General features: G+C 41.9%; 2 protein-coding genes and 1 long non-coding RNA gene across 5 annotated transcripts in view; 2 read left to right on the top strand and 1 right to left on the bottom strand.

The window, feature by feature from the left end:
• CYP7B1 (cytochrome P450 family 7 subfamily B member 1) overlaps positions 1 to 10,793 on the top strand; it is a 120,725-nt gene extending 109,932 nt beyond the window's left edge. The window contains exons 6-7 of the mRNA XM_081952404.1: positions 6,026 to 9,165; positions 9,598 to 10,793. Coding sequence (XP_081808530.1) covers positions 6,026 to 6,313 — 288 coding nt within the window. The 3' untranslated portion in view covers positions 6,314 to 9,165; positions 9,598 to 10,793. The remainder of the gene's footprint in view (positions 1 to 6,025; positions 9,166 to 9,597) is intronic.
• Positions 1 to 26,268, top strand: part of PDE7A (phosphodiesterase 7A) — a 559,958-nt gene that overhangs the window by 519,936 nt on the left and 13,754 nt on the right. The window lies entirely within an intron of this gene.
• On the bottom strand, positions 15,159 to 22,440 carry LOC309391093. Of its 2 annotated transcripts, XR_014175221.1 has the most exons (5): positions 22,275 to 22,440; positions 20,585 to 20,704; positions 19,469 to 19,647; positions 18,143 to 18,306; positions 15,159 to 16,509 (listed from the first exon to the last, which is right to left on the bottom strand). It is a non-coding gene; the product is annotated as an uncharacterized lncRNA (long non-coding RNA). The 2 variants fall into 2 exon arrangements; XR_014175222.1 differs by lacking the exons at positions 20,585 to 20,704; positions 22,275 to 22,440 and having other exon boundaries at positions 19,469 to 20,568.

Here is a 26,268-nt window from a genome sequence, read left to right as displayed (position 1 = left end):
ATAGAGAATATCACGATTTTAGTAGCATTCAAAGAAGATCCATTCAGTCGTCCGCCTAACTTGGGAGGCTGATGTACAAAAGAAACTCAAAAGATAAATTTGGTTAACAGGACATCTATATCTGAGACCCACAAATGATGAGTAGGTGTTACTATCTCACCTGGACATAACCCTTCAATGGAAGGCAAAAATTATGAAATACACATGGGGTATCATTATAACAACCTTAATTACAAGGTAGGTCATCTTGACCCCTTCAATATTTGCTGTGCAGCCAAGTTCAGAAGTTGAATTTAACTTTTATAACTAGTAATCTTATCTCTAAGCACCTGCTCAAATATCAAAGAACCCAGTGTGACGTGGAACAATACAGTTCATGTAGCAAAACCAATTCCTCATGAGCACAACAAAGAAGGTGAGAAATACAGTGGAACGTACAACAGCTGCTTGGAAAAACAAAAGATTTTGAGCTGGTTTCACACAATACCATAGTTGGTGTCCGTCTGTTTCTGCAATGGTTGCAGTGGCACAGTGAAAGAATCACTTGTATCTCAGTTGTTTCAAAAGGAGATACCACTATCTAGGAAGCTTCACATCAAAGTAAAAAGATAAACAAACATTAACAAAATATTTAAAGTAACGATCAACAAAATTAAATTAATCACGTGCCCCTCAATTACATAACATTTCCTCCCTTACTTGGTTACTTACAACTACGGTATATTGCACCTTCTGTATTAAACACACACTGGAAATGCAGCCTTGATTATTTTTGAAAAAATGGGGAATAAGCCATCTTCTCTATTGCAAAGCCAAAGAGCTACCATGAAGAAACCCAGTGCCCTGGGAAGGGGGTGGGGACTCATGGCCATACAGAATAGATGGGCAGGTCCTCTCTGGATAACATGGTCTAATTAGGACCTCAATCTTAAAGAGCTTTAGGAATCCATTATAATGATAAAAGCTGAATTTAATAACTCTTGAATTTAGATGAGCAATGAGTACATACCCTTCAGAAATATCCATGGTACAGTTTTTACTGGCTGTGCAAGATGTAGTCGTGGCTGCCTCAGTCTATAGTAACTTAAGTTTTTGTATCATTTTCAAGGGCAGCTCAAGCTCAGCAGTTCCACTTAATGTAGACATGCATTTTTACTTCTCAATGAACTGCTTCCAATCAGAGTTGGGGGGGAAAATGAGGGCAATTTGAGATGCATAATTTTTATTAATATAACCAAAGTCTTTTAAAGATTTTGAGTGAGTTTTTTGTGCTAAAACAAACACAACTTGAATTTTCGAGAATGTTAGCATCGAAAGTAGCCAATCAGCAGCGAGCTTTGGCTGACCAATCAAAATGCACAGAGGCTTAATCTATGAGCCAATCAATGTTGTCATACTCTCTGACTATAAAGAGGCATGAAAAGCATTGAGAAATTTAATTTAGCTCTGGCTGTAGGCAAGGATGAAGGCCTTTGCTTTCACCAGTACTGAGCAGCGACATTGCATCATTGTGCTTCATGAAGAGGGTTACTCCTGTACAGAAATAGCGAAGAGAGTGAAATGCCATCGCACCAGTGAGCAGAGTGGTTGAAAAATACCAAATAACTGGTTCAGTTGATGACAGGCTCTGCTCTGGAAGACAAAGAAAGTCGACAAAACAGCAAGATCAGCCTCTGCAACGCATTTTGATGGCTGACAGAAAGCTCACCTCACCTCAGATTTTAAGAATTTGGGGTGAAACGTGATGTAAAAGTGTGCACAAGCATAGTGCATCGCAGACTGCTTGCTCAAAGGTTGTAGGGCTTGAAGTAAACCTTTGTTCACAGACTCTCACCGCTCTTGTCGACGTGTGTGGGCCAAGAAGTACGCCAAGTAGACCAAGGTCATCTTCCGTGACGAGAGCAATTTCTATTTGACTGGGAATCAGTGCAATAAGCATGTCAGAAGATTTCCAGCTGAAGAATTTAGGCCAGTGATGGCGAACCAGGTGGGTGGTTTTAAGTGCTCCGAAGGCGTCAGGGAAGCCTCCGGACAGTCCCTGAAGCCTTCGGAATGCTTAAAACGACCCTCTGAGCAACCCGGAAGTCACTTCCAGTTTGCTCGGAGGGTGGTTTTAAGCGTTCCGAAGCCTTCAGGGAAGCCTCCGGACGGTCCCTGAAGCCTCCGGGGGGCCTCCGGGGGGGGCGGGGGAGGCTCTTTTCACCCTCCCCAGGCTCCTATAAAGCCTCTGAAGCCTGGGGAGGGCGAAAAAAGTAAAAATGGGGGGTTGCACGTTGTGCGTGCATGTGCACTGGGGGGTCGCGCATTGCATTATGGGTGCGGCACACCCGCACACGCCCACCCTGCGCTCCCCCCACTTGTGGCACACGAGCCAAAAAAGGTTCGCCATCGCTGATTTAGGCAGTACTGTCTGAATCTGTCTGAGAAGCATCCATTGCATGTGATGATATGGGGCTGTATTGCTGCTTCTGGTATTGGATCGGATACAAATCCTGCAGGGAATCATGGATTCCAAGCGGTATGTTGAAGTCCTGGGAAAGACCATGCTTCCTTCAGCTCAGCAACTTGTAGGGAAGGACTTTTACTTCCAGGATGATAATGCTCCTTGTCATCGAACCAAGTCCGTCCAGCAGTGGATGAAGAAGCATGGTGTTCGACATCTGGATTGGCCATCTCAGAGCCTGGATTTGAACCCAATTGAGAACTTGTGGGCCAAGATTGGTTACAAAATAAGCAAGAAGCATCTGAAGACCAAGCAGATTAAAAATTATTAAACAATTATTAGACAGTGTAGGATTCTAATAGTGGTACTTTGCAGACTGCATTGTTGTCTTTCAGATTTTAAATATTTGTAATGGAAAGCTGTAATTGTATTGTTTATCTGTGTTCGGAAGAAAGCATGCAAATATTCATGTCATATGAACTCCCTGTAACCTGTTTACTCTTACTTGTACCAAATGGTCTTACTCACTACATGTGTTCCTAGATTTAATGTGTTGGGAAGGGAGGTATAACATATATGCTTTATAACCCACATTTCAATTATGAATTTCTCAAGGCAACGCAAAGTCAATAAATGTAGCAACAGTTATTAAAATAATAACACAAAACCAAGACATCTGATAAAAATATAGCTTAAAATATTAAGTGTCTTTAGTACCATTAAAAACAGGTGAGAATATGGCTTATATCTACCCTATTTCCCTGGTAATAAGACCTCCCCAGATAATAAGCCCAATTGAGCTTTTGAACACATGCACTAAAATAAGCCCTCCCCAAAAAATAAATCCTCCCAAAAAATATTGCAACACAGCAGCAGCCATGAGGGGACCATGCACCTCAAAAATAATAAGACTTCCCCAAAAATAATGGCCAAGTGCTTATTTCGAGGAGGTCAAAAGAAAATAAGACCCAGTCTTATTTTCGGGGAAACACGGTAGTACTTTAAAGTCAAGTTAGCAAGTTGGATAGGTCTAAATAGAGAATATCACGATTTTAGTAGCATTCAAAGAAGATCCATTCAGTCGTCCGCCTAACTTGGGAGGCTGATGTACAAAAGAAACTCAAAAGATAAATTTGGTTAACAGGACATCTATATCTGAGACCCACAAATGATGAGTAGGTGTTACTATCTCACCTGGACATAACCCTTCAATGGAAGGCAAAAATTATGAAATACACATGGGGTATCATTATAACAACCTTAATTACAAGGTAGGTCATCTTGACCCCTTCAATATTTGCTGTGCAGCCAAGTTCAGAAGTTGAATTTAACTTTTATAACTAGTAATCTTATCTCTAAGCACCTGCTCAAATATCAAAGAACCCAGTGTGACGTGGAACAATACAGTTCATGTAGCAAAACCAATTCCTCATGAGCACAACAAAGAAGGTGAGAAATACAGTGGAACGTACAACAGCTGCTTGGAAAAACAAAAGATTTTGAGCTGGTTTCACACAATACCATAGTTGGTGTCCGTCTGTTTCTGCAATGGTTGCAGTGGCACAGTGAAAGAATCACTTGTATCTCAGTTGTTTCAAAAGGAGATACCACTATCTAGGAAGCTTCACATCAAAGTAAAAAGATAAACAAACATTAACAAAATATTTAAAGTAACGATCAACAAAATTAAATTAATCACGTGCCCCTCAATTACATAACATTTCCTCCCTTACTTGGTTACTTACAACTACGGTATATTGCACCTTCTGTATTAAACACACACTGGAAATGCAGCCTTGATTATTTTTGAAAAAATGGGGAATAAGCCATCTTCTCTATTGCAAAGCCAAAGAGCTACCATGAAGAAACCCAGTGCCCTGGGAAGGGGGTGGGGACTCATGGCCATACAGAATAGATGGGCAGGTCCTCTCTGGATAACATGGTCTAATTAGGACCTCAATCTTAAAGAGCTTTAGGAATCCATTATAATGATAAAAGCTGAATTTAATAACTCTTGAATTTAGATGAGCAATGAGTACATACCCTTCAGAAATATCCATGGTACAGTTTTTACTGGCTGTGCAAGATGTAGTCGTGGCTGCCTCAGTCTATAGTAACTTAAGTTTTTGTATCATTTTCAAGGGCAGCTCAAGCTCAGCAGTTCCACTTAATGTAGACATGCATTTTTACTTCTCAATGAACTGCTTCCAATCAGAGTTGGGGGGGAAAATGAGGGCAATTTGAGATAGAAAGCCTACAAAAACTACAGTGGAAAGTCTGATTGAGGCTTCGCACAATCTAAAGCCAATCTCCCAATTGCCTCCTCCTTTAACCCACAAAAAGGTGAAAGCCAAATTCTTGGTTCTCTTATTTGCATAACATGGTTTCCTGGCTGAATCACAGTTGAATCTGCTAGTGTACAGAATTTAAAAGATGGGCTTTCAATAGGGATGAGGTGAAAGTGCACATAAGTGTGTATGAAGGACCATCTGTAAGTTGTGCTTTAATGCATTCACTCTGAAGTCCCTAGTCTGTATTCTTTAATGATTTCCTGGTTGCAACATACTTTAAACAGATGGGCCCTTTATCAATTACTAAAACTATAAACAAGGACAGTGTGCCGTTCTACTTTTGATTCCAATCATCCCAGATTTTCTGTATGAACATATTGCAAGGTTGCCTCAGTAATGCATGTTCATGCATTTAGACTCGTCTTCACAAGTTAGGCGGCTTTCCAGCAAGGAATTCCTGATTCTGGAATAATTCTTAATCATTTAAGAAATGATTTAGAATGATCATTATTGTTGTGGTTTGTGATAGTGGTGGTAATTAGCAATGTTCTCATTGTTATCATTTCTACAGAGCAGTACTTGTCATGTTTATTTTGTTGTTGCATATCCCCCCACCCCCAAATACCAAGGTGACACAATGAGCAGTACCTTCAACATGGCCTGGCTTCTGAGGGTTATGTCAAATTTAACAAGCAGGGAATTGAAATTGAAACCAGGAAATGGCACAGAGGAAAATTATAAGGTGGTGCTTAAGAAATATATTGCTCAGATTTAGAAAAAAAGAGAGGTGCCGTGCAATCCTGAACAATAAAAGCGAAGAAAGGAAGTCACACTAACCTGAGGGAAGTGACTACTTTTACCTCCCCTTATTTTAGTTATAAGCAAATGCCAATATATAGTGCTTCTTTTATTATGTTTCTTGTAGTTTGTCTTAATATATAGTACTTCTTTCATTACGTTTCTTGTATACGATCTTCATGTTTCTGTATTATAAATATTGGTAAGCAGATGACTAGCAGATAATCCAATGTGTTTTAAATGAAAACCAAAAAGAAATGAAACCCCAGACGAAAAGGTATCGAAAGGTGTAACGCATAGGAAGCCTGCTCATAAAATAGGACACAGAGCTGTAGGACCTGATTTGAGACAAGAGGACCACATTTAAGACTTATGGCACAAATGTGGTCTTTCTTGCCTTCTAGAAGTATTAGTGACAAAAATAAATACATTTTTCCTGCTTCTTATGGCTTGTAGCATCTGGGTAACCACTTACTTTTCATTTTTCTTCCAGACATATAAATTTGACCGCTATGTGGAGAACGGCAAGAAGAAAACAACCTTCTTCAAGCAAGGAAAGAAGCTGAAATATTTTCTAATGCCATTTGGCTCTGGCAGCAGCATGTGTCCAGGCAGATTCTTTGCCATGAATGAAATTAAACTCTTTGTGCTTTTAGCATTGGTTTATTTTGATATGGATATAGTGGAAGACAAACAACTTGGACAGGACAAGAATAGAATAGGCTTGGGTGTTTTGCTGCCAGATTCTGACATTATTTTTCGTTATAAGCTTCGGTCTTAGTACAGAATGTCTATTGCTTATATAACTATCTTATTCAAATCAGTTCTGTCTTTTATCAAAGGTAATGGAGCATTTGCATTTATGGGTGTCTTTACAGGTCTACTGTACTTTCATTGTTATTAAGTGTTTTAAATATTATCATAGACTCTGCTTTTCTGTGCAAAAAAGAATGAGAGATAGGATCTAGGTCCCACAAGTAGGAAGTATTCCTCCTTATCAAAGAAATTATATAATAAAGGAATTTGGTTTAGATGGTTATTGCCAGAAGGAATGTTGATCTTCTGGGAGGGAAACAGAATTAGAATTAACACAGTTGTGGAGGCAGAGGCCTTCATTAAAAAACATAGTGTCCTCCTAGAAGACGAAAATATAAGAGGTAGTGAAAAAGGTGACAATACACAAGATATGAAGGAGGGAGGAGCTGCGGCTCCGCCTGAAGACAGGGGGGAGGGAGCAATATCGAAAAGACTCAGGTCACAAAAATAAATGCATTTGAAATATCATTGTAATTGTTGATATATTAGAAAGTGGCAAAAGAGATGATTGAACACATGGTTGATACAATGTATAACAAGACGCTGTTTCTGCTTATCTTTTATCTTTTGTTTTTTCTTTTCTATAAAAGCTGTGAGATTTGGAGAGATTTCTACCTCTAGTACGATGGAGCTGCCAAAATTTTTGCATATCCACTTACCCTTTCCCATAAATGTTTAAAAATCAATAAAATTCTTTTTTTTAAAAAGAAACTATAACTAAAATCCTAATCATCTTTTCGGGAAGGTATAATCTACTCATCCTAGTGACATGTAATTCAGAGGAAACATAAATAAGGGTCACTTTTTTTGTTGATTCTGGAAAAATCCCAATAATAAGTATTGCTTTTGCTTGTATCCTTCTATTGTCCGCCTGAGGCATGGTAACAAGGATTTAATCTTTCATCCCTACATTCACACAGAAAACAAAATGTTAATAAAGTTTTCCCTGCCAAGGTTCTTTTGTTTTGTAGCCAACAGTTTCCTTCTACTAGGCTACTGCATTTGGCAAACGTTGGGAAACTTGCTAAAAACATAAGCAAACTCTGACAAGCCCTTCCCCATCCTCTTTATATATTCTCTATAACTACCTTGGTATGAAGAAGATGGGATATGCTCAAAAGACTCCTTTATATGGATTCTGCAATAAAGCAAGGCGGCTTGAAAAATATGACCAAAACTGGGAAAAGTATTTGTCTTCATCTTACCAAGGCACTTCATTTTGCAGAGATGAAGAAATTCTGCTCATCATGGAAAGAAGGAACACAATTCTTTCTGATGCACTTTCTGATGCTTCAACAATTTGACCACCAGTTCCATAACCAGAATTGGTTCTGCACATATTTGCTTCCCCCCACTCCCCCTTCTCTTCAATCCTGCCAAATTCTCAAAGACTCCTTAGACAAGTCCCTGCAGTTTACTTGGCAAAGTTTTTTCAGAAATAATTTGCGATTGTTTTCCTCTGAAGGCGGAGAGGCAGTGACTGACTGAAAGTCATCCAGTTGGCTTTGTGCCTCAGCTGGGGTTAGAACTCCTAGTCTCCTGATTTCTAGCCTGATGCCCTAACCACTACACCAAACTGCACCTATACATGCTATTTTTCTTTAGCTTAAAAAGCAACTTCACAGAAATATTTTGTCCAAAACATTATACAGTTCTAAATAGATTATCTGCAATGTACCATAATTTATGAAGCATTGGTTAATTAAGCTACCTACAGCTGTGTGAAAAAGTCCTGCACTTTCAGTTTTAAGCTGTATTTACATGCTTAATCAACTTTTCACCCATAGAAACCACATTTATTGTGTCTGTTTTAGGGGTTTAAAAACTTATATTTATACTAGCTTTGTACAGTTCTTTTAATTGCATTTTTAACCTCCTCCATGCCAACTGTACATATTCAACTTTTTATTGTATTTTGATATATTTTGCATGGACTGTACACCGCCCCGAGTCCCTTTTGGGAGAGGGGGCGGTCTAGAAGCATTAAATATAAATAAATAAATAAATATAAACACAAAATTAGTACTTTGATGAAAATTTCTGCAGTCGGATTGAGATGCATAATTTTTATTAATATAACCAAAGTCTTTTAAAGATTTTGAGTGAGTTTTTTGTGCTAAAACAAACACAACTTGAATTTTCGAGAATGTTAGCATCGAAAGTAGCCAATCAGCAGCGAGCTTTGGCTGACCAATCAAAATGCACAGAGGCTTAATCTATGAGCCAATCAATGTTGTCATACTCTCTGACTATAAAGAGGCATGAAAAGCATTGAGAAATTTAATTTAGCTCTGGCTGTAGGCAAGGATGAAGGCCTTTGCTTTCACCAGTACTGAGCAGCGACATTGCATCATTGTGCTTCATGAAGAGGGTTACTCCTGTACAGAAATAGCGAAGAGAGTGAAATGCCATCGCACCAGTGAGCAGAGTGGTTGAAAAATACCAAATAACTGGTTCAGTTGATGACAGGCTCTGCTCTGGAAGACAAAGAAAGTCGACAAAACAGCAAGATCAGCCTCTGCAACGCATTTTGATGGCTGACAGAAAGCTCACCTCACCTCAGATTTTAAGAATTTGGGGTGAAACGTGATGTAAAAGTGTGCACAAGCATAGTGCATCGCAGACTGCTTGCTCAAAGGTTGTAGGGCTTGAAGTAAACCTTTGTTCACAGACTCTCACCGCTCTTGTCGACGTGTGTGGGCCAAGAAGTACGCCAAGTAGACCAAGGTCATCTTCCGTGACGAGAGCAATTTCTATTTGACTGGGAATCAGTGCAATAAGCATGTCAGAAGATTTCCAGCTGAAGAATTTAGGCCAGTGATGGCGAACCAGGTGGGTGGTTTTAAGTGCTCCGAAGGCGTCAGGGAAGCCTCCGGACAGTCCCTGAAGCCTTCGGAATGCTTAAAACGACCCTCTGAGCAACCCGGAAGTCACTTCCAGTTTGCTCGGAGGGTGGTTTTAAGCGTTCCGAAGCCTTCAGGGAAGCCTCCGGACGGTCCCTGAAGCCTCCGGGGGGCCTCCGGGGGGGGCGGGGGAGGCTCTTTTCACCCTCCCCAGGCTCCTATAAAGCCTCTGAAGCCTGGGGAGGGCGAAAAAAGTAAAAATGGGGGGTTGCACGTTGTGCGTGCATGTGCACTGGGGGGTCGCGCATTGCATTATGGGTGCGGCACACCCGCACACGCCCACCCTGCGCTCCCCCCACTTGTGGCACACGAGCCAAAAAAGGTTCGCCATCGCTGATTTAGGCAGTACTGTCTGAATCTGTCTGAGAAGCATCCATTGCATGTGATGATATGGGGCTGTATTGCTGCTTCTGGTATTGGATCGGATACAAATCCTGCAGGGAATCATGGATTCCAAGCGGTATGTTGAAGTCCTGGGAAAGACCATGCTTCCTTCAGCTCAGCAACTTGTAGGGAAGGACTTTTACTTCCAGGATGATAATGCTCCTTGTCATCGAACCAAGTCCGTCCAGCAGTGGATGAAGAAGCATGGTGTTCGACATCTGGATTGGCCATCTCAGAGCCTGGATTTGAACCCAATTGAGAACTTGTGGGCCAAGATTGGTTACAAAATAAGCAAGAAGCATCTGAAGACCAAGCAGGAGCTGATTGAATCCATTATTGCAGCCTGGCACCACATTGTCACCAAAGATCACATGCAAAGGCTTATACAGTCTATGCCAAAGCGATGCCACCTGGTGATAAGCAATGAGGGCTGGCCAATTTCATATTAGTAACCATGTTTGGTTACCTAAACGGTCCTTTTCAGGGCTGCAAACAATAAAAATGTTAACAAAACACTAGCATTGACCTTAGTAATTGTAACATGTATGCCGTTGGGTATGCATCAGTTAATCCCAAGTCCCTGCGGGGAGAGGGGGGCGGTATATAAATTTAATAAAACTCAAACTCAAAATCTGTTTTCATAGTCATTGTAAGTATGCAAGAAAATTCACAATCCCCATCCAAACACCACCAAATTGCAAACAGCGTATGCTTTTCACTTAAAAAACCACCAGTATTTAATTAAATATAACAATATTTGCATAGCAGTTAGCATAAAATATCATAAAATCAATGGCCTATCCAAAAAACTTTGTAAACCGTAAAGAGTGCAGGACTTTTTCACACAGCTGTATCTGTGCTATTGGTAGTCATACGTGGGAGGAAATAAACTTTGTTTTAATTAATCTGTCAGATTTATTCTAGGTGGTGATGGTGCATACTCTGTGAGCAAATGCATTGCATAGTCAGTTGAAGCTCAAAAACTAGTTATTTTTTTTTACAGAATGATAAGCAAAAGTAACATTATTACAATGTTGTACAGAGATGCTTTCAGAAATGTGAACTGTGAAACATACCGTACAGTTGTGATGATTTCTCCTTTGGCAACCTTATGATATTGACTGTGAGGCAAATTAAAAGTAGGTTATTTGTTTAAAACATGGCTTGCATTTTCATTCAAGTTGTGATTTGACATTTTGAAATTGCAAATATTGTGTGTTGAATGATAAAAATGTAATGGCGCTTTGTTAAATAGGACAGCAACACATAAGCCAGAATAATCACTGCTCTATAGCTGATGTGTCTCTCTGGGAACCAAGAGCAGACAACACTTGTAAATGTACAATTGAGACCTATGAAAGGGTACAGTTGGCTGCTACTTGATGCTCAAACTTTCATTAGATATAGGAAAGTGGGGAAAAGGCAACCGAGAGGCTATGTCCAAACCCTGCACTACACTATAGATTTGATGGATCTTCAAACAGACTTTTCTGCAATGTCTATAACAAATTCGTGTTCGAAAGTCGTGTTGTTGGTTTTTTTTTTCAACTGGAACTAATAAGTTGGTGCAAATTCTTGCATCCCATCTCCCCACACTTCTGTAAAATAATTATCTGGTTTAGGTTTTCCTCAGCAAAGCTACTCATGACCAAGTAGCATCATTCTTCTAGAATTGACAGGATAAAATAATACAAAATATTAATGAAAATGATTAAGGAAACCCTTCTTCCGGGTTTTAAACCCAGGCCCCGCTCACCTTTAAGCACGACACAGCCACATCCTGACAATATCATTGTGAAATTGCCCTTACTCTATGCCCAGGAACTAAGTGATACTTAGGTACACTGGAATAAAACAATTTTTTTTTCCTTTTTAAGGTAACATTCTTCCATCATAGCTTTAATGTATGTAAAATTTATAATTTTTTATTATAATAATATGCAATATTATCTTGGAACTGTGGTCAGCTGGAATCTCCCTAAAATGGCATCCTCAGCAGAGGTTTTTTTTTGAGGATTGTTGTTTGAGGATGCCTGAGTCAGAGGATAGAGTCTCTATCTATCCCCCTCATTCACGATCTAATTCTGGAGGGGGAGCCGGACCTCGCGGGAATAACGGAGACCTGGCTGGGCCACGAGGGAGGTTTACCCCTCGTGGAAATGTGCCCGCCAGGTTATCGTGCATTCCACCAGCCCCGGGCCCAGGGAAGGGGCGGTGGGGTAGCAGTGATTATTCGGGAGGACTTAGAGCCGAGGGAGTCCACTGTGCCACAGACGTCCGGATGTGAATCCCTTGTTGTGAAATGGGGCCCTGGGAGACAGTTGGGCCTGCTGATAGTATACCTGGCTCCTCGCTATACATCAGCGGCCCTGCCCGAACTCCTCGAGCTGGTCGCATCGGTGGCGGTTGAGACCCCCAAACTTTTAGTGATGGGGGACTTTAACCTGCCATCGGTGGGAGGAGCACCTGAGGGGGTTCGGGAGTTCATGGCCTCCATGACAGCCATGGACCTGACTCAACTGATTCAGAGCCCGACACAAGAGGGAGGTCACACCCTGGACCTCATTTTTGTCTCTGGCCAGTGGTTGAATGATCTGGGAGGAGGAGACTTAACCATCACTCCGCTGTCATGGTCAGACCACTCACTCCTCCGACTTGACTTCCCTGGAGCTACCCCCCGCTGCGGGGAGGCGGAACCGGAAAATACTAGATGGTTCCGCCCCAGGCGCCTGATGGAACCAGATAGGTTCCAGATGGAGCTTGGGCCACCTCCTGTAGCCCTGACCCGCCCTCGGGTAGAGGACCTGGTGGTCGCGTGGAACAACGCGACTACCGGGGCCTTGAACCGGGTGGCGCCTTTGCGGCCTCTCCGGCGGCAACGATCCACCCTGGCCCCCTGGTTTACCGAGGAGCTAAGGGTGATGAAGTGCCGCAAGAGATGCCTAGAGAGTCGTTGGAGATCCTCCCGTTCCGAATTTGACCGAACACAGGTACGAGCCCATTTAAGGACGTACCTTGTGGCATTGAGAGCGGCCAAACATCAATATTGTGCCGCTCTCATTGCATCCGCGGAGAACCGCCCTGCCGCCCTGTTTCGGGTGTCCCGCTCCCTTCTGTTTCAGAGGCCGCGGGAGGCCCCTTTACAGGGTAGGGCAGAGGAATTTGGGAAATACCTGCAGGTTAAAATCGCTCAAATCCGGAAGGACTGGGTCCCTTTCAGTGGCCCAGTGGAGACGTCCGTGGCGAGTCTTGAGAAACCAACCTGGGAAGAGTTTGATTTGGTTGCCATCGAGGATTTGGACAGAGTGCGTGGACGACTGCGACCTACCACATGTTTACTGGACCCGTGTCCCTCCTGGCTTGTACTGGCATCCTGGGAGGTTACACGCGACTGGCTCCAGGGCCTAGTGAACGCTTCGCTGGGCGAGGGGTCTCTTCCAGCCGCCTTGAAAGAGGCGGTGGTGAGACCCTTGCTCAAGAAGCCTTCCCTGGACCCTATGGAGCTGGCCAATTATCATCCTGTCTCCAACCTTCCCTTTTTGGCGAAGGTTGTAGAGAGTGTGGTGGCTTATCAGTTTCCACGACATCTGGATGAAAATGATTATCTAGACCCGCGCCAGTCCGGCTTTCGCCCCGGACACAGCACGGAGACGGCCTTGGTCGCGTTGGTGGATGATCTCTGGAGGGCCAGAGATAGGGGTTGTTCCTCTATCCTGGTCCTATTAGATCTCTCGGCGGCTTTTGATACCATCGACCATGGTATCCTGTTGCACCGACTGGAGGGGTTGGGGGTCGGGGGCACCGTTCTACGGTGGTTCGGCTCCTACCTCTCCGGCCGGACGCACCGTGTGTTGACAGGGGAGCAGAGGTCGACTCTAAGCCCCCTTATTTGTGGGGTGCCGCAGGGGTCGGTCCTCTCGCCGCTCCTGTTCAACACATATATGAAGCCGCTGGGTGAGATCATCCATGGTTTTGGGGTGGGATATCATCTGTACGCTGATGATACTCAGCTGTACATTTCCACCCCGAACCACCCCAACGAAGCCGTCGAAGTGATGTCCCGGTGTGTGGAAGCCGTACGGGTCTGGATGGATGACAACCGACTCAGGCTCAACCCTTCCAAGACAGAGTGGCTGTGGCTGCCGGCCCCCTGGTTCAACCAGTTAATTCCATCTCTGGCCATCGGGGGCGTACAACTTGCCCCGGTGGAGCGGGCGCGCAATCTGGGCGTCCTCCTGGATGCCCGGCTGTCCATGGATGACCATGTGACGGCCGTGGCAAGGGGGGCGTTCCACCAGGTTCGCCTGGTGCGCCAACTGCGCCCCCTATTGGACCGGGATGCCTTGCGCACAGTCACTCATGCGCTGGTGACGTCTCGCCTGGACTACTGCAACGCTCTCTACATGGGGCTTCCCTTGAAATGCACTCGGAGACTACAGTTGGTCCAGAACGCGGCCGCGCGGGTAATAATGGGGAGTACAAGGTACTCCCATGTGACACCTTTCCTGCGCGAGCTGCACTGGCTACCTGTGGTCTACCGGGTGCGTTTCAAGGTCTTGATAACGATCTTTAAAGCGCTCCATGGCTCAGGACCTAGATACCTGCGGGATCGTATCCTGCCCCATACATCCCTGCGACCAATCCGCTCGCACAGAGAGGGACTCCTCCAGGTGCCGTCCGCCAGACAATGTCAGGGGGCGGTGTCTAGGAGTAGAGCCTTCTCTGTAGCGGGCCCAGCCCTGTGGAATGACCTTCCCCCGGATATTAGGACTACCTCTGACCTCCGCGCCTTTCGGATAAAGCTCAAGACCCACCTATTCCAAATAGCTAGCCTGGCTCAACCATAGTTCGCTCACTCTGCTCCTGACGGGTTTTTTAATTTTAATTCTGGGGTTTTTAGATTTTACTGTGTTTTAATTGTCTCTATTTATCTGCCTCCCTTCTCCATGTCCATGTCCATGTATTTGTTTATTGTGTATGTGTTGTCTATTTTATATTTTATGTGTTTTCTTGTACGCCGCCCCGAGTCCTTCGGGAGAGGGTGCGGCTAAGAAATAAATTTTATTATTATTTATTATTATTATTTATTATATCTTTTCCTTTACAGCTGCCTACTGTTTTAAGAACTCCTGGGTTTTAACACATTTTGATTTTCTTTTCCTTTTGATTTTTACTTTCAAATATTAAATCAATTGGTTGAATGCTGATCTAATTTAACCCCCCACTGAATCTTAAAAGGTTTATTTATGTTATTTTATTGTTTTATTAGCTGTTGTACAATCACTTTCTTTTCCATATGAAAGACTCAGCAAGCTTTGGATAGTGAATATGTGTGTGTGTGTGGATGTATGTATATATGTATGTGTATGTATATGTATATGTATGTATGCATGTGTATGCATGTGTGTGTGTGCGCGCGCGCGCACGCACACACACACACACACACACACACACACACACACACACACATATATATATATATATATATATATATATATATATATATATATATATATATTCTGACAGAATGCTCTCTTGCTGAAAGTTCTTCTCAATGTTTTTTGAGGCTAATCTGCTATGGTGCTTTTCCTGTCTTTGAGAGCAGCTGTTTATGACTAGCTGTAAAAGTGTCAGCTGTAAACGTTTAACTGCTAAGTATTTTGGACTATATCAAAATAGTCAAAATGCAAGCAATATATCAAGACAAAGTTTATTGGGTAAGCTGGGCAGAAAGGATACTTTTCAAGTTACAAATTCAACTTACTTAAACATTTGGATTAAAAGCTTGATAAAATAACAATGGTTTTAGAAATTGGTAACCAGATGCAAATAACAGTGCTAAAACAAGATTTACAATTAGATGGATTAGAATGTAATTTGATGCTGGCAGATCTGAAAGATGAGGTGGACTTAGGAAATGCAAGTTGGTTAGATAACTCCAAGAAAGGTATGGATAGTAAAGACTCAAAATTGATCAGTGATGAACTTGACTTTTTGAGAGAGATTGGGGAACAGATTTATTATACTCAATCAAGAAACAAATGTTAAGAGGTGTTATGTTACAATTTACAGGAGACTGTTTTGTACAACAAATGCTATGAGATATACACAATAGACACTTTTGACTTTGGGGAATAAAATCCAACTGCTAGAAAACATCCCAATTAATATCTCAAGGGAAAGCCTTATTATTAAGAATTAGTTGAGGGTATTTGATCCTGGACAAATCAGAGACACCGACTGTGGTGAATTATGGTAGACCAGAAGCCATTGTTGACTTTCTGCAAGTGAAATACAATAAATGGATTGTTAACAGAAGGTTTTGAAGTGTAATTTAGCTCTTGGTTTTACCTGTTAACTATGTTTTCATACAGTAGATAAATGTCAGGCGAAGTGGACTAGGTAAACAGTGCTGTAGAAATTTATAAATTGTGTGCCTTCTTTGCAAGGCAGGAAGAGTTATTTTTGAAATATATTTATCAGTATCAACTAGGGGAGACAATATATGTATATGTCTGTGCCCCCCCCCTTTATGCATTTTTGGAGGGTAGTCTAGTTTAGCTTTGTTTTGATTTTGATTTTTTCCTTTTTTTGGAATTTGCATTTTAATATTTTGAATAAAATAAAAAAATGAGAATCAGGGAAGTGTGGCCAGTTGAACTATTGTATATCAGAGGTGTGCTTTGGGTATGTTGAGAAGTGTTGGTGCACTCTCATCCCACTGGTTATTAGCCAACTTCTCTTCCCACTGATTGTTGGCCTACTTCTGCCTTGGTTGATTGTTCTTACCATTAGTACTTGGCTTTCTCCACTTCTTTCATGCCCATCAACGTTCTTGTTTTCTGTTCTGGATATCAACTTTTCTCCAGGCTTCCTAAAAGGAAGCAAGGAGAGCAGTCCTCAACTATTTTATAAGCAGAAGAAAAGAGGGTATGTTCCTCCCCCCACTTAATCTGTTCTAACAATATTCTGAAATGGAACTTTATTTTAGTTGGCTACAATCCTGCTTTTCCTGATTGTAGTGTCCAAGGAATAATGAGTAAAATTGAACTTGGTGTTAACTTGCTTGCCTTTTTATTTGCAATTTCTCTATATTTGTCCTTTTCAAACACCTGCTTCCTCTTCTATCCATAAGTGGCAATAAAAAACCTAGTAGCTCAGGAACCAGTTAGTTTCATTCACCAGGGTTTATACCCTGTTTCCCTGAAAATAAGATCTCCCCAGATAATAAGCCTAATTGGGCTTTTGCATGCATGAGCTAAAATAAGCCCTCCCCCTAAAATAAGCCCTCCCCCCAAATATTGCAACACAGCAGCAGCCATGAGGTGACCATGCTCACCACCTGCTGCACCTCAAAAATAATAAAACCTTGCCAAAAATAAGCCCAAGTGCTTGTTTCGGAGGTCAAAAGAAAACAAGTCCCTGTCTTATTTTTGGGGAAACACAGTAGCAGAATTCAAATATTTAAAAGACACAACCTATTACTAAATTCTGGTCAAGAGGGAGGCTGAAGAGGAAAGCTCCAGGAACAGAAAAATGGCTTTTTTCAAGGGAACGTTTTTGGCCTTTAATCTATAAAGGGACTTAAGAAGTACTCACAGAATCCTAGGGCTCTGCCAAACAGAACTTAAAAACTCTGCTTTGTGAGACCTGGCCAGTTGCACAAACATGGGACCTGCTTGTCTTCTCTCTGGCATCCCTACATTTTTTTTTATTTCTCATTTTTAAAACCTGGAAGATACAGTATCTAGAAATGTAGGAGAGGGTAGACAAACCAGCCTTGAGAAAAAAGGCAGTGACCTGAAATCCTAGACCTGCTCCTTTTGCTGTAGTGCCCTGATTTATGTACACTTTTTCATTCAGAACTACCGTTGGATGTCTTGAGACAAATCAGTTTCCCCTCTGACAAACATACACTCAGAAACCATTACAAGATTGTTTGGCAATGTCTTAGAAGGGCACGGAATTCTAATTTCTAACCCTATTCTAGTTTTTAAAGTGATAGTTGCTTTTTTTTTAATTGACAAAATAGTACCATTAAATATTTTTCCTAAAACATATTTACAAATCTAATAGGGTTTTTAAAAAAAAACACTAATGCACTTCTTAATTTCAATTAATTATCCCACTGCTTCTTACTAGCTGTCTAGTTTGTATAACAATAATAATGTACACAATTTCAGAAAAATATCAGAATTTCTAAAACAAAATGCATGGTAAAAAAAACTTGCTTGGTGAGCACAATGAAAACTCCAGTTTGATCTTCCTATTAAGATCCCATTCTAGCTGTAATCTTTAATTGATAAGTGTATCACTGTCCTGGTCACAATGATTAGTTATGAAGAGAAGGAAGGAAGACTGACTTGTTAACTCTATTTTTTAAATGCTATCAGCGATGTTATTCTGAATAGGCTAAAATAAGAATTCAATACAATGCATTTCTTCTGAGAATATGATTCTGAAGGACTATTCAGTAGCTCTTGTTTTTTTTTTTTATACACGTATACATACATACATACGGAGGGAGGGAGGGTGGGAGAGACCAAGGCCAAGGCCAAGACAGTTGAGGTAGTGGTTACAGCATCAAACCAGAAACTGAGACCATGAGTTATTTCCAACCTTAAGTACAAAGTCAGCTGTGTAACCTTGGGCCAATTTCTTTTTTTCAGTCCTAGGAAAGAGGCAAATTGCAAATTACTTTTGAAAAGCTTAGAAAACTACAAGGCCTGTCCAGATAGTTACTGAATGCAAGGGAAAAATGGTTCTATAAAAAGAATATCTGTGTTCAATTGTTGAAATAAATTCACAACTTTTGGGCTATGTCATCCATATGCAAATAACTCCTTATTCTATTCCTCTTATCACTTCAAATTCAAGTGAAACATTGGAAGAGATGTTCAACTTGTTGCTGAGTTGTTTTTTAAACTTGACATTTTGTCTTTACGTACTTTTTGACACATTTTATCCTGTTTGCTTTATTCTGCTTCTCTAATTTTAGGTTTTTTAAATTTGCATATGGATTTATACCCATATAAAAATGCTAACTGATCATTCTAAACCCCCTTGGAATTATTTGTTTGTAAAAAATGTATTTAAAAAAACTATTTATTGCTAGGAAAGAGAACCGTATATGGCAGTGATGGTGAACCTATGGCACGCGTGCCACAGGTGGCATGCGGAGCCATTTGTCAGGGCACGCGAGGCACTGCACTGTCAGCTGGTTTGCTCGGAGGGTCGTTTTCACTGCTCTGAAGGCTTCAGGGAAGCCTCCTGAAGGTCCCTGAAGCCTTCGGAGCACTTAAAACGACCCTCTGAGCAAACCAGAAGTGACTTCCGGTTTGCTCGGAGGGTCATTTTGACTGCTTTGGAGGCTTCAGGGAAGCCTCCTGAAGGTCCCTGAAGCCTCCGGAGGGCTTCTGGGAGGGGGAGCGAGGGAAGCTGTTTTCGCCTCCCCATGCTCCTATAAGGCCTCTGGAGCCTGGGGAGGGCAAAAAAAGCATGAAAAAATGGGGGGGGAGGCTGTAGTGCACGCATGCGCACTGTGGGAGGTCGTGCATTGCATTATGGGTGCGGCATGCCCACACACGACCCCCCCTGCACTTCCCCCACTTATGGCACACAAGCCAAAAAAAGTTCGCCATCGCTGGTATATGGGATTAAAAATACACCAGATAAATCACTTACTTTGCCTCTTGTATAGTGTTTCCCAATGATCACATATTGGACAACAATTGTGCTTGTTATCTAAGGCTTTCTAATATACTGTTAATATATTTAAGAAATTTCAAAATTAACCAACAACCTACAGTTCCAACTAAGCAACAATAACTTACAATTCCGACGAACATATTGATGATGATGTCCCCAAGCTAATTCAGTCTGGAGTCCTTGGATTACAAAGTCAATGACTGAAATAGAAGTGGCCTATGAGGAATTATAAATCTAGCCATGGTCAGCTGATTAGCAGCTTCTTCTAGGCCTGGTGTCTCTGGACCAGGCATTGTCTCTCAGCCTAAGTTACATCAAGAGATCATTTTTGCAAGAATAGTTTTTGAAGAGTTATACTAAATATATCACCTAAAGGTCCATGAAGAAAATGTACAAATCTAATAAACTGTCCTTCATAGCACTTTGAAGTCATGTAGCCATATTATTATCACTGATGGGTGCTAGATGATGACAAAGGAAAAACCTACTGCATAACTTTATAACAACAGGAACATCGACCAATATTTTGAAAGCTAGTAAATGTTGACTATTTTATTAACCTTAAACATTAATATTACATTAAAATGTCAACTGCTGGTTAATTCTTAATAATTGTTTTGTTTGCTCTTAAACCACATATGGTAGAAATCCTCATTAGGATCAGCTAATAATAGGAAAAACTGATATTTTCCTGAAACAATACATATCTGAATAATTACATATGACATGGAGGTAAAGATCATTTAATTTTCATTTCAAGATAATCATAAGCATACATATTTCAAATAGATCAATGTCTTCAAAAATCACATGGTATACAATATTCATATTGGGAACAGGAAACATCCTGGTTAAAGATTTTCCCTGTATTCATGGAGGTTTCACAGATCGTTTATCAAATGTATCATAGGGTACAAAGCTTTGTATTTCTTTCTGTAAACTTCTGGTAAGGTACTCATTAATTTGTGAAAATATAGATTTAAAACAATGAAAACATCATTAGGTACCTATGTTTTTAAATTATATCTGTTTATTACAAAGAGTAATGAAATCTATTATGTTTAGATATTAATGCAGTGTTCTAAATTGTGATCTATTTGCACCTGTATAATTTTGTATAATAAGAATGATATACTTGAATTATAATTTGAAATCTGTGCATATTAAAGAACTATTGCTGGAAACAAAATAAATTTCATGGGCAAATTTGTTTATTTGTTTTATAAATAAGATATACTTGCCTTGTTGAAATGCTTTGTAAAAATGCAGGTTATCTGATATGGATTAGTAAATAAATGACTATCACTGAAGAATGTGTTCACCACTTGCCTTCATCAGCTGTTTGAATGTATTGTATTAATCTGGAGGAGGCAGGAAGTCAATATTTCTGTTATTTCTTACCTTGTGACTACTCTAGCACTTATTCAAAATTACCAATGCTCAAACCAATTTCTCAAAGTGATTTATATAAATAAGTAGAATGATAAGTCTTCTGGCTGTTTTTTATAATATCCTAAAAAATGTGAGATTTAAGGTCCTCATATAGACGCACTGATTCAGATGAAAGACAACTTGCTTAGAATTTTTCCTGGTTTTTTTGGATAATAATTAAGGCTATAAGTAAATTGTATTCTGTGATAGCATCATAATACACATCTCAAAGTGCAGTTCATAAACATATTCCAATTATTTAAGATTTGACTTTCAAGTAATCCTATGATCTTCATGCCAAACTAGACTGCAGTCATAAGGCCATAGATCAGTCATTTTTAGATGCAGGACATTTTTATAGAGTAATGTAGAAAAAGCAATGCTGCCTGCCAAAATGCTGTCACTTAATGAGTATGTATAAACATATCAGTGAAAAGTGGGTGAATGAAAGGCAGTAAAAATAGGAAATGTTTTCTGAAAGCAATGCAAACAGAAATGCCTTCTTGTTAAATTCTTCGAATACAAATTTTAAAGATTGTCTTAAATTTCTGGCTGGCATTGTTATTTTTTTTTCTTCCAAAATTAAGTTAGCCTCAAGGAATCTCATTACCAAGTAAATGAACACAGAAGTAAATGTAAAAAGAAACAATTTAAAAAAACTGTTCATTAGTTACATAAAGCAGTTACATTAAGCACTCTTTTACTTACACTATTTTCTCCAACTACCATTTCAAATTATTCACCCTTCGAAGTTCCTATGCCTCCCTCTCTCCCTCTGTGTGTGTGTGTGTGTGAGTGTGTATGTGTGTGTATTTTTAAAATGCAGGAATAAAAATGCTCCTAACACACCACAACTTTAAAGGCTATTTTTTGTTTGCTGAACAAGCAAGGGCAATTTTCAAATCTCTCTGATGGGAGATTTTAACCTCTTTCGAGTCAAGACGTTCCTAATCGAACGCTCAGCCCAATAGGGAACGCTTTCTCTTACCAGCAGACTGCAAGGGAGGGAGAGGGGTGGCTCTCCACCCCACACCCCCAGGAAATGCTTTCAAGTACATTAGTAAACGCTACCAATCTGCCACAGTTCCGCGTGATCAGGAAACAGGCACTAACAGTTAAATTCAACGCGACCCATTTTGGCCCCCAAATCCGGGAAATAATTAACCCTTAGGATATGACGCAGTGGGAGTTTTGACACGGGAGTTCAGAAGCGCTGGTGAAAAGGCGCGAGAAGCTTTGGAAGAAGGAAGTTTTCAAACCACAGCCTTACAGAACTAGAGGCGGCTGCGAAATCCCTTTTCAAGCGGGCGAGGACCACTTGCATTGGAAGCCAAAGAGGCTGCCTCGGTTTCGTTGGCTTTAGAAGCTCCTTCTCTTGGAATCAGCCGCACTCCTCCCCTCTTCCTCCTCCTCCTATTCCTATATGTAAGCGCCCCCGAGGAGAGGCAGTTCTCCGTGGTAAACCCATCGGGACCTGGTGGAGGACTTCCCTACACTCACCCCGAAAGTAAAGAGGACACTTGGATCGCCCTGGAGAGAAAAAGAAACCTGCCCGGCTTCGGCGATCACTTGGCTTTGGGAAGAAAAGCTGAAGCGAAGCTTGCAAGGAAGAAGTTTGGCGAAGCGGAGCAACTCCGAGCGGGCTTTCTCGGCTGCAGCCCTCGGCTTAACCCTGGAGAAGGGGGCGGGGTCACGGCGCCCGGATACAATAAGAATCTCCCGAGCCTGGCGGGACCGAAAGGGTGGCTCTACTCGCGTTGCAAGGGGCGGGAAGAAGACGCTTTGCGGCGGCTTCATTGGAGGAGGGAAGGCGGGAACGAAGGCGAGACCGAAGGGACTCTTCGAATCTCTGGGCAATTAGCAGCGCCGGCGGCGCGGGAGACGGAGGGCGAGGGTGGAGAAGCCGCCCGTCGCTAATCGCGTCCCAAAGAGAGCGCGCAGAACAGGCGGATTCCTCTTCCCCGCAGAATCACGAGGATGTGGCCCACTTGAAAACGTGGAAAGCGATTATACTTTTTTTTTTAAAAAAAAAATCACAGCATAGCTTCCAACCGTTCTCTCTTCCTTGTGTTCAACCGTACAATAAATTTAACTCTAGACATATAATGATTTACAGAGCGCGTCCTGGCTGTTTGAGTAGAAGGTCATTTAAAGTCAAGTCATGCCCATTGACATGGCCCAATTGCAAAAGAACTCGAACTTTTAAGAACATCTCGGTCTTCGGGTATTACATCTCCCATCTCCTACCCATCTCGCTTTTCCTATGGTTGAATCGACTTTGCCGATTCTGCAAACTTTTGAGCACGTGCCTAATTCCCTGTAACAATTTTTTTTTAAAAAAAATTAAAATAAGTACGCTTTGGCCTTTACTGCTCTCTCTTAATTACACGTAGAGGCAGTTTCTACACGTCCTCTTCTCTTCTGTTTCTGCTCCCCTCCCAATCCTAAATCACTTTTTCATTAAAGATTTTTAATAAGAAAAATCACTTGACCGCTCGTCATTATCTCATCCCTTCCGTGCACACAAGTTCACTTACCCATCCTTTCATTTATTCACTTACTCATTCCAGCAGATCCGCCGCAATTGACTGCTAGCAGGGATGTGAACACTCATAATTATTTGTCAAAGTCTGCAAAGTGTATTATCCTTTTTCTACTGGTAATTAGTTACCATAGCATCTAATACGTAAATGTGCCCAGAGCACACCATTAACAGTTAAACGGAGGATTCAATTTAACACATGATTATATCTTTCATAAGTCATTACATTGGGAAAGTCAATGTCACTCATGCTGGGACAACCGCGGGATTAGAACTGGGGCGAGGGGGAGAGAGAATGGGGGGGGAGCAGACAAGAAAGGGAGCGAGCTCGCCTTGGCAGCCAAGGTGAAAAGGGAGGGGGGGTATGTCAGAACGGGATGGGCGTCCCTAGTTTGGCGGGTTGGCTTCAATAAAACCGAGGCTCTTGAAGGGGAATCTTCATTTCTGATGAAGTGATCCGTCAAATAAGGCAGAGGAGGGGGAAGGGATGGCATGCATGGCGGCGGGCGAGGAGGGGGGGGGAGAAACAAGATCAGCTGCTTCTCTCACGTCTGGAGCCCGGCTCAGGGATTGCGGACGGGTCCTTGATGGTTAGCTTTGTAATAGGAGCGGTGGATTTAAAACACCCAAGTCGCTATCACTGTCTCACATTCTACAAAGGGATTTAAAGCGCCAGTAATTACAGAAGGCAAAGAGCCTCGAACCGAGCTTTGGGAAAGAGGTCAGAAACTTTCTTCTTCCCGGTTTTCTTCCCCTCCCACCCCCAGACAGGCAGGTTTTTAATCCCTCCCCCCTAATTTCCAAGAGGAAGTGAAAGTTGAAAAGGAACAATCGGGTCTCCAGCACATCTGAAACTTTCGACCGGACTAGAGGTTGGTGGCATATTTCTTATCTCATCTGACAATTGTCACCACTCTGAGCTCCGCCGTCGTAAAAAAAAACAACTAGCAGACAAGTCCTTTGAGTACTTTGCGGAAAGGAGAGAGGAAAAGAAAGTGAGAAAAACCTCTATGAGCTGATGAAAAACCAGCTTCTCTTGTTCCAGTAGTTCTTGAACTTTTGCTTCCTGCTGCTGCAAAAAACCCGACCTGAACCGAAAGGACCGAGAAAAAGGGAAATGGAGAGAAATTACAAATGTGGTCTATCCCAAAAATGACGGCTCTGTTCAACAGCATCCCGGGAAAAAAAAAGGCTCAAGCCCTAAGGGACTCTTCTGGTCCTCGCAATCTAAACTCAGCGGAGCCGTAAGCTAAGGAAAACTCGTGATCCGGTGCTGCCACAGTTAGTTTTGTCCCCGCGTATTGTGAGAGGAGAAAGTTGCTTCCTAAAACTGATAACGCCACCCGTTTCTAACCCCAAAACCTGTTTCTGAAATGAGGCAACGTCCGAAAGAGAATAGCTGTGCCAAAAAGAGCTGTAAGAAGAAAGTGCAAAAGCAGTTTTTTCCGGAATCTTTTGGCTTCAACAAGATGCTATTCGCTAAATGTTTCCTGCCCGTTAACCTCTTCTCAGTTTTGCCTTTTCTTAAGCCTTTCGCTCCATTCTCTCCTCCCCCCCATCAGCTAGAACCGAGGGGTCTGCTCGTCTTTGAGGGAAGCCTTTTTCAACAGGGGGGGGGGGATCCAGAAGATTTAAATCTGCCTACGTCTGTCCTGTGTGGGTATGTCTGGTGGTGGAAGGAGCAAGTAGGCTTTCGGCTGCGTTTGATTCCTAATCAGGATGATGGACAGCAGGAATAGAACAATACAAACTAATGGCCTGTTCTGCTGATCACTTTACCCCTTGATTAAAGACACCCAATTACGGCGCAGAACAGTGTCGTAATTATGTTCCTTAATCACATCCAGGAGGTCTAATTGCCTTAACGACGTGTTTCATTAAATGAATTTAGGTATTATAGTCGACAGTTTTCATACACAGTTGTTTTCAAATTACCATAATATTAGACATCGTCATGGAAATTGTTTTAATAATCATAATCAGACGCACCCAGGCTTTGTCTGGTAAATATTGAGACACGGTTTCTCCTGACGCCTAAGGGTGAGTTGTTCACCCTTGTCTGGCTACTTTCACTCCACTATACAGTTATTATTCCTGAAAAGTTACAGGTTCTGATTAATTAATCTTTTTATTTTTTAATGAGAAGTGGAGCAGAAAATCTGTATCTGGTGTTTCTTCCTCCCCCTCCATCCCCTGGAGCCTTTGAGGGCATTCGCAGGAAGAAGGTTGGAGGGAAGTACGAATGCCCACCCGTCGAGGTAGACACTGACTGTGGTAGACCAGCCCGTTTCCCCAGAACATCTTGGGACCCCAGGTGCGTGGGAATGTGAGAAACGTTAACCCTCCTAGTTGAATGGGTTGGCATGCTTCCCCGGGGAAAGGTGGCTGTGATTCGATCCTGGGATTCGATAGGTCATGGAAAGCCACGGTACTTTCTAAAGTTTTGCTAGGTATGTCCACCATAAAGTGAGAGTCCAGAACTTTTCCGTACGAAACCGGAGCACAACCCTATGGATAAAACGGAGGTTTCCCTCCAGCGGTTTTTGTTAGAGCACAACCGTTTCTCTTCCAGGAAGCCAGGGTGAAGGCTCGTTTGCACGCAGCCTTTCCTCGCCTTCTGAGTACAGGGTGCAGAGTGAAGGTAGCTTGGCGCTTTGCTCTTCTTAACGAGTCTGTGGCCTTTTTGCGGTTGTCTGAACAAAGCGAACAGGCGAAGAATTGCGGAGGCGCTTGACCTTTTCCTACTCCTCTTACAAATGAAAGTGGGATGAAGATTTATTCAAAATATTTTAATAAAAACTATTTTTCTGACATAGATATGTACATACAACCGACCATACATCACTGTCGTCCTCTTACTGACCTATTTTCATGCAGATCACACTTTATACGTCCGTGACCTGCCAAGGAGCTTTCACAGCATTCGTTTTGCCTATCCAAAGCTGACAGACC

The sequence above is a fragment of the Natrix helvetica genome (assembly GCF_964273705.1).
Source record: "Natrix helvetica genome assembly, chromosome: 4".
NCBI classification, from domain to species: Eukaryota; Metazoa; Chordata; class Lepidosauria; order Squamata; family Natricidae; genus Natrix; species Natrix helvetica.
This window is presented reverse-complemented; position numbering and strand designations above follow the sequence as displayed.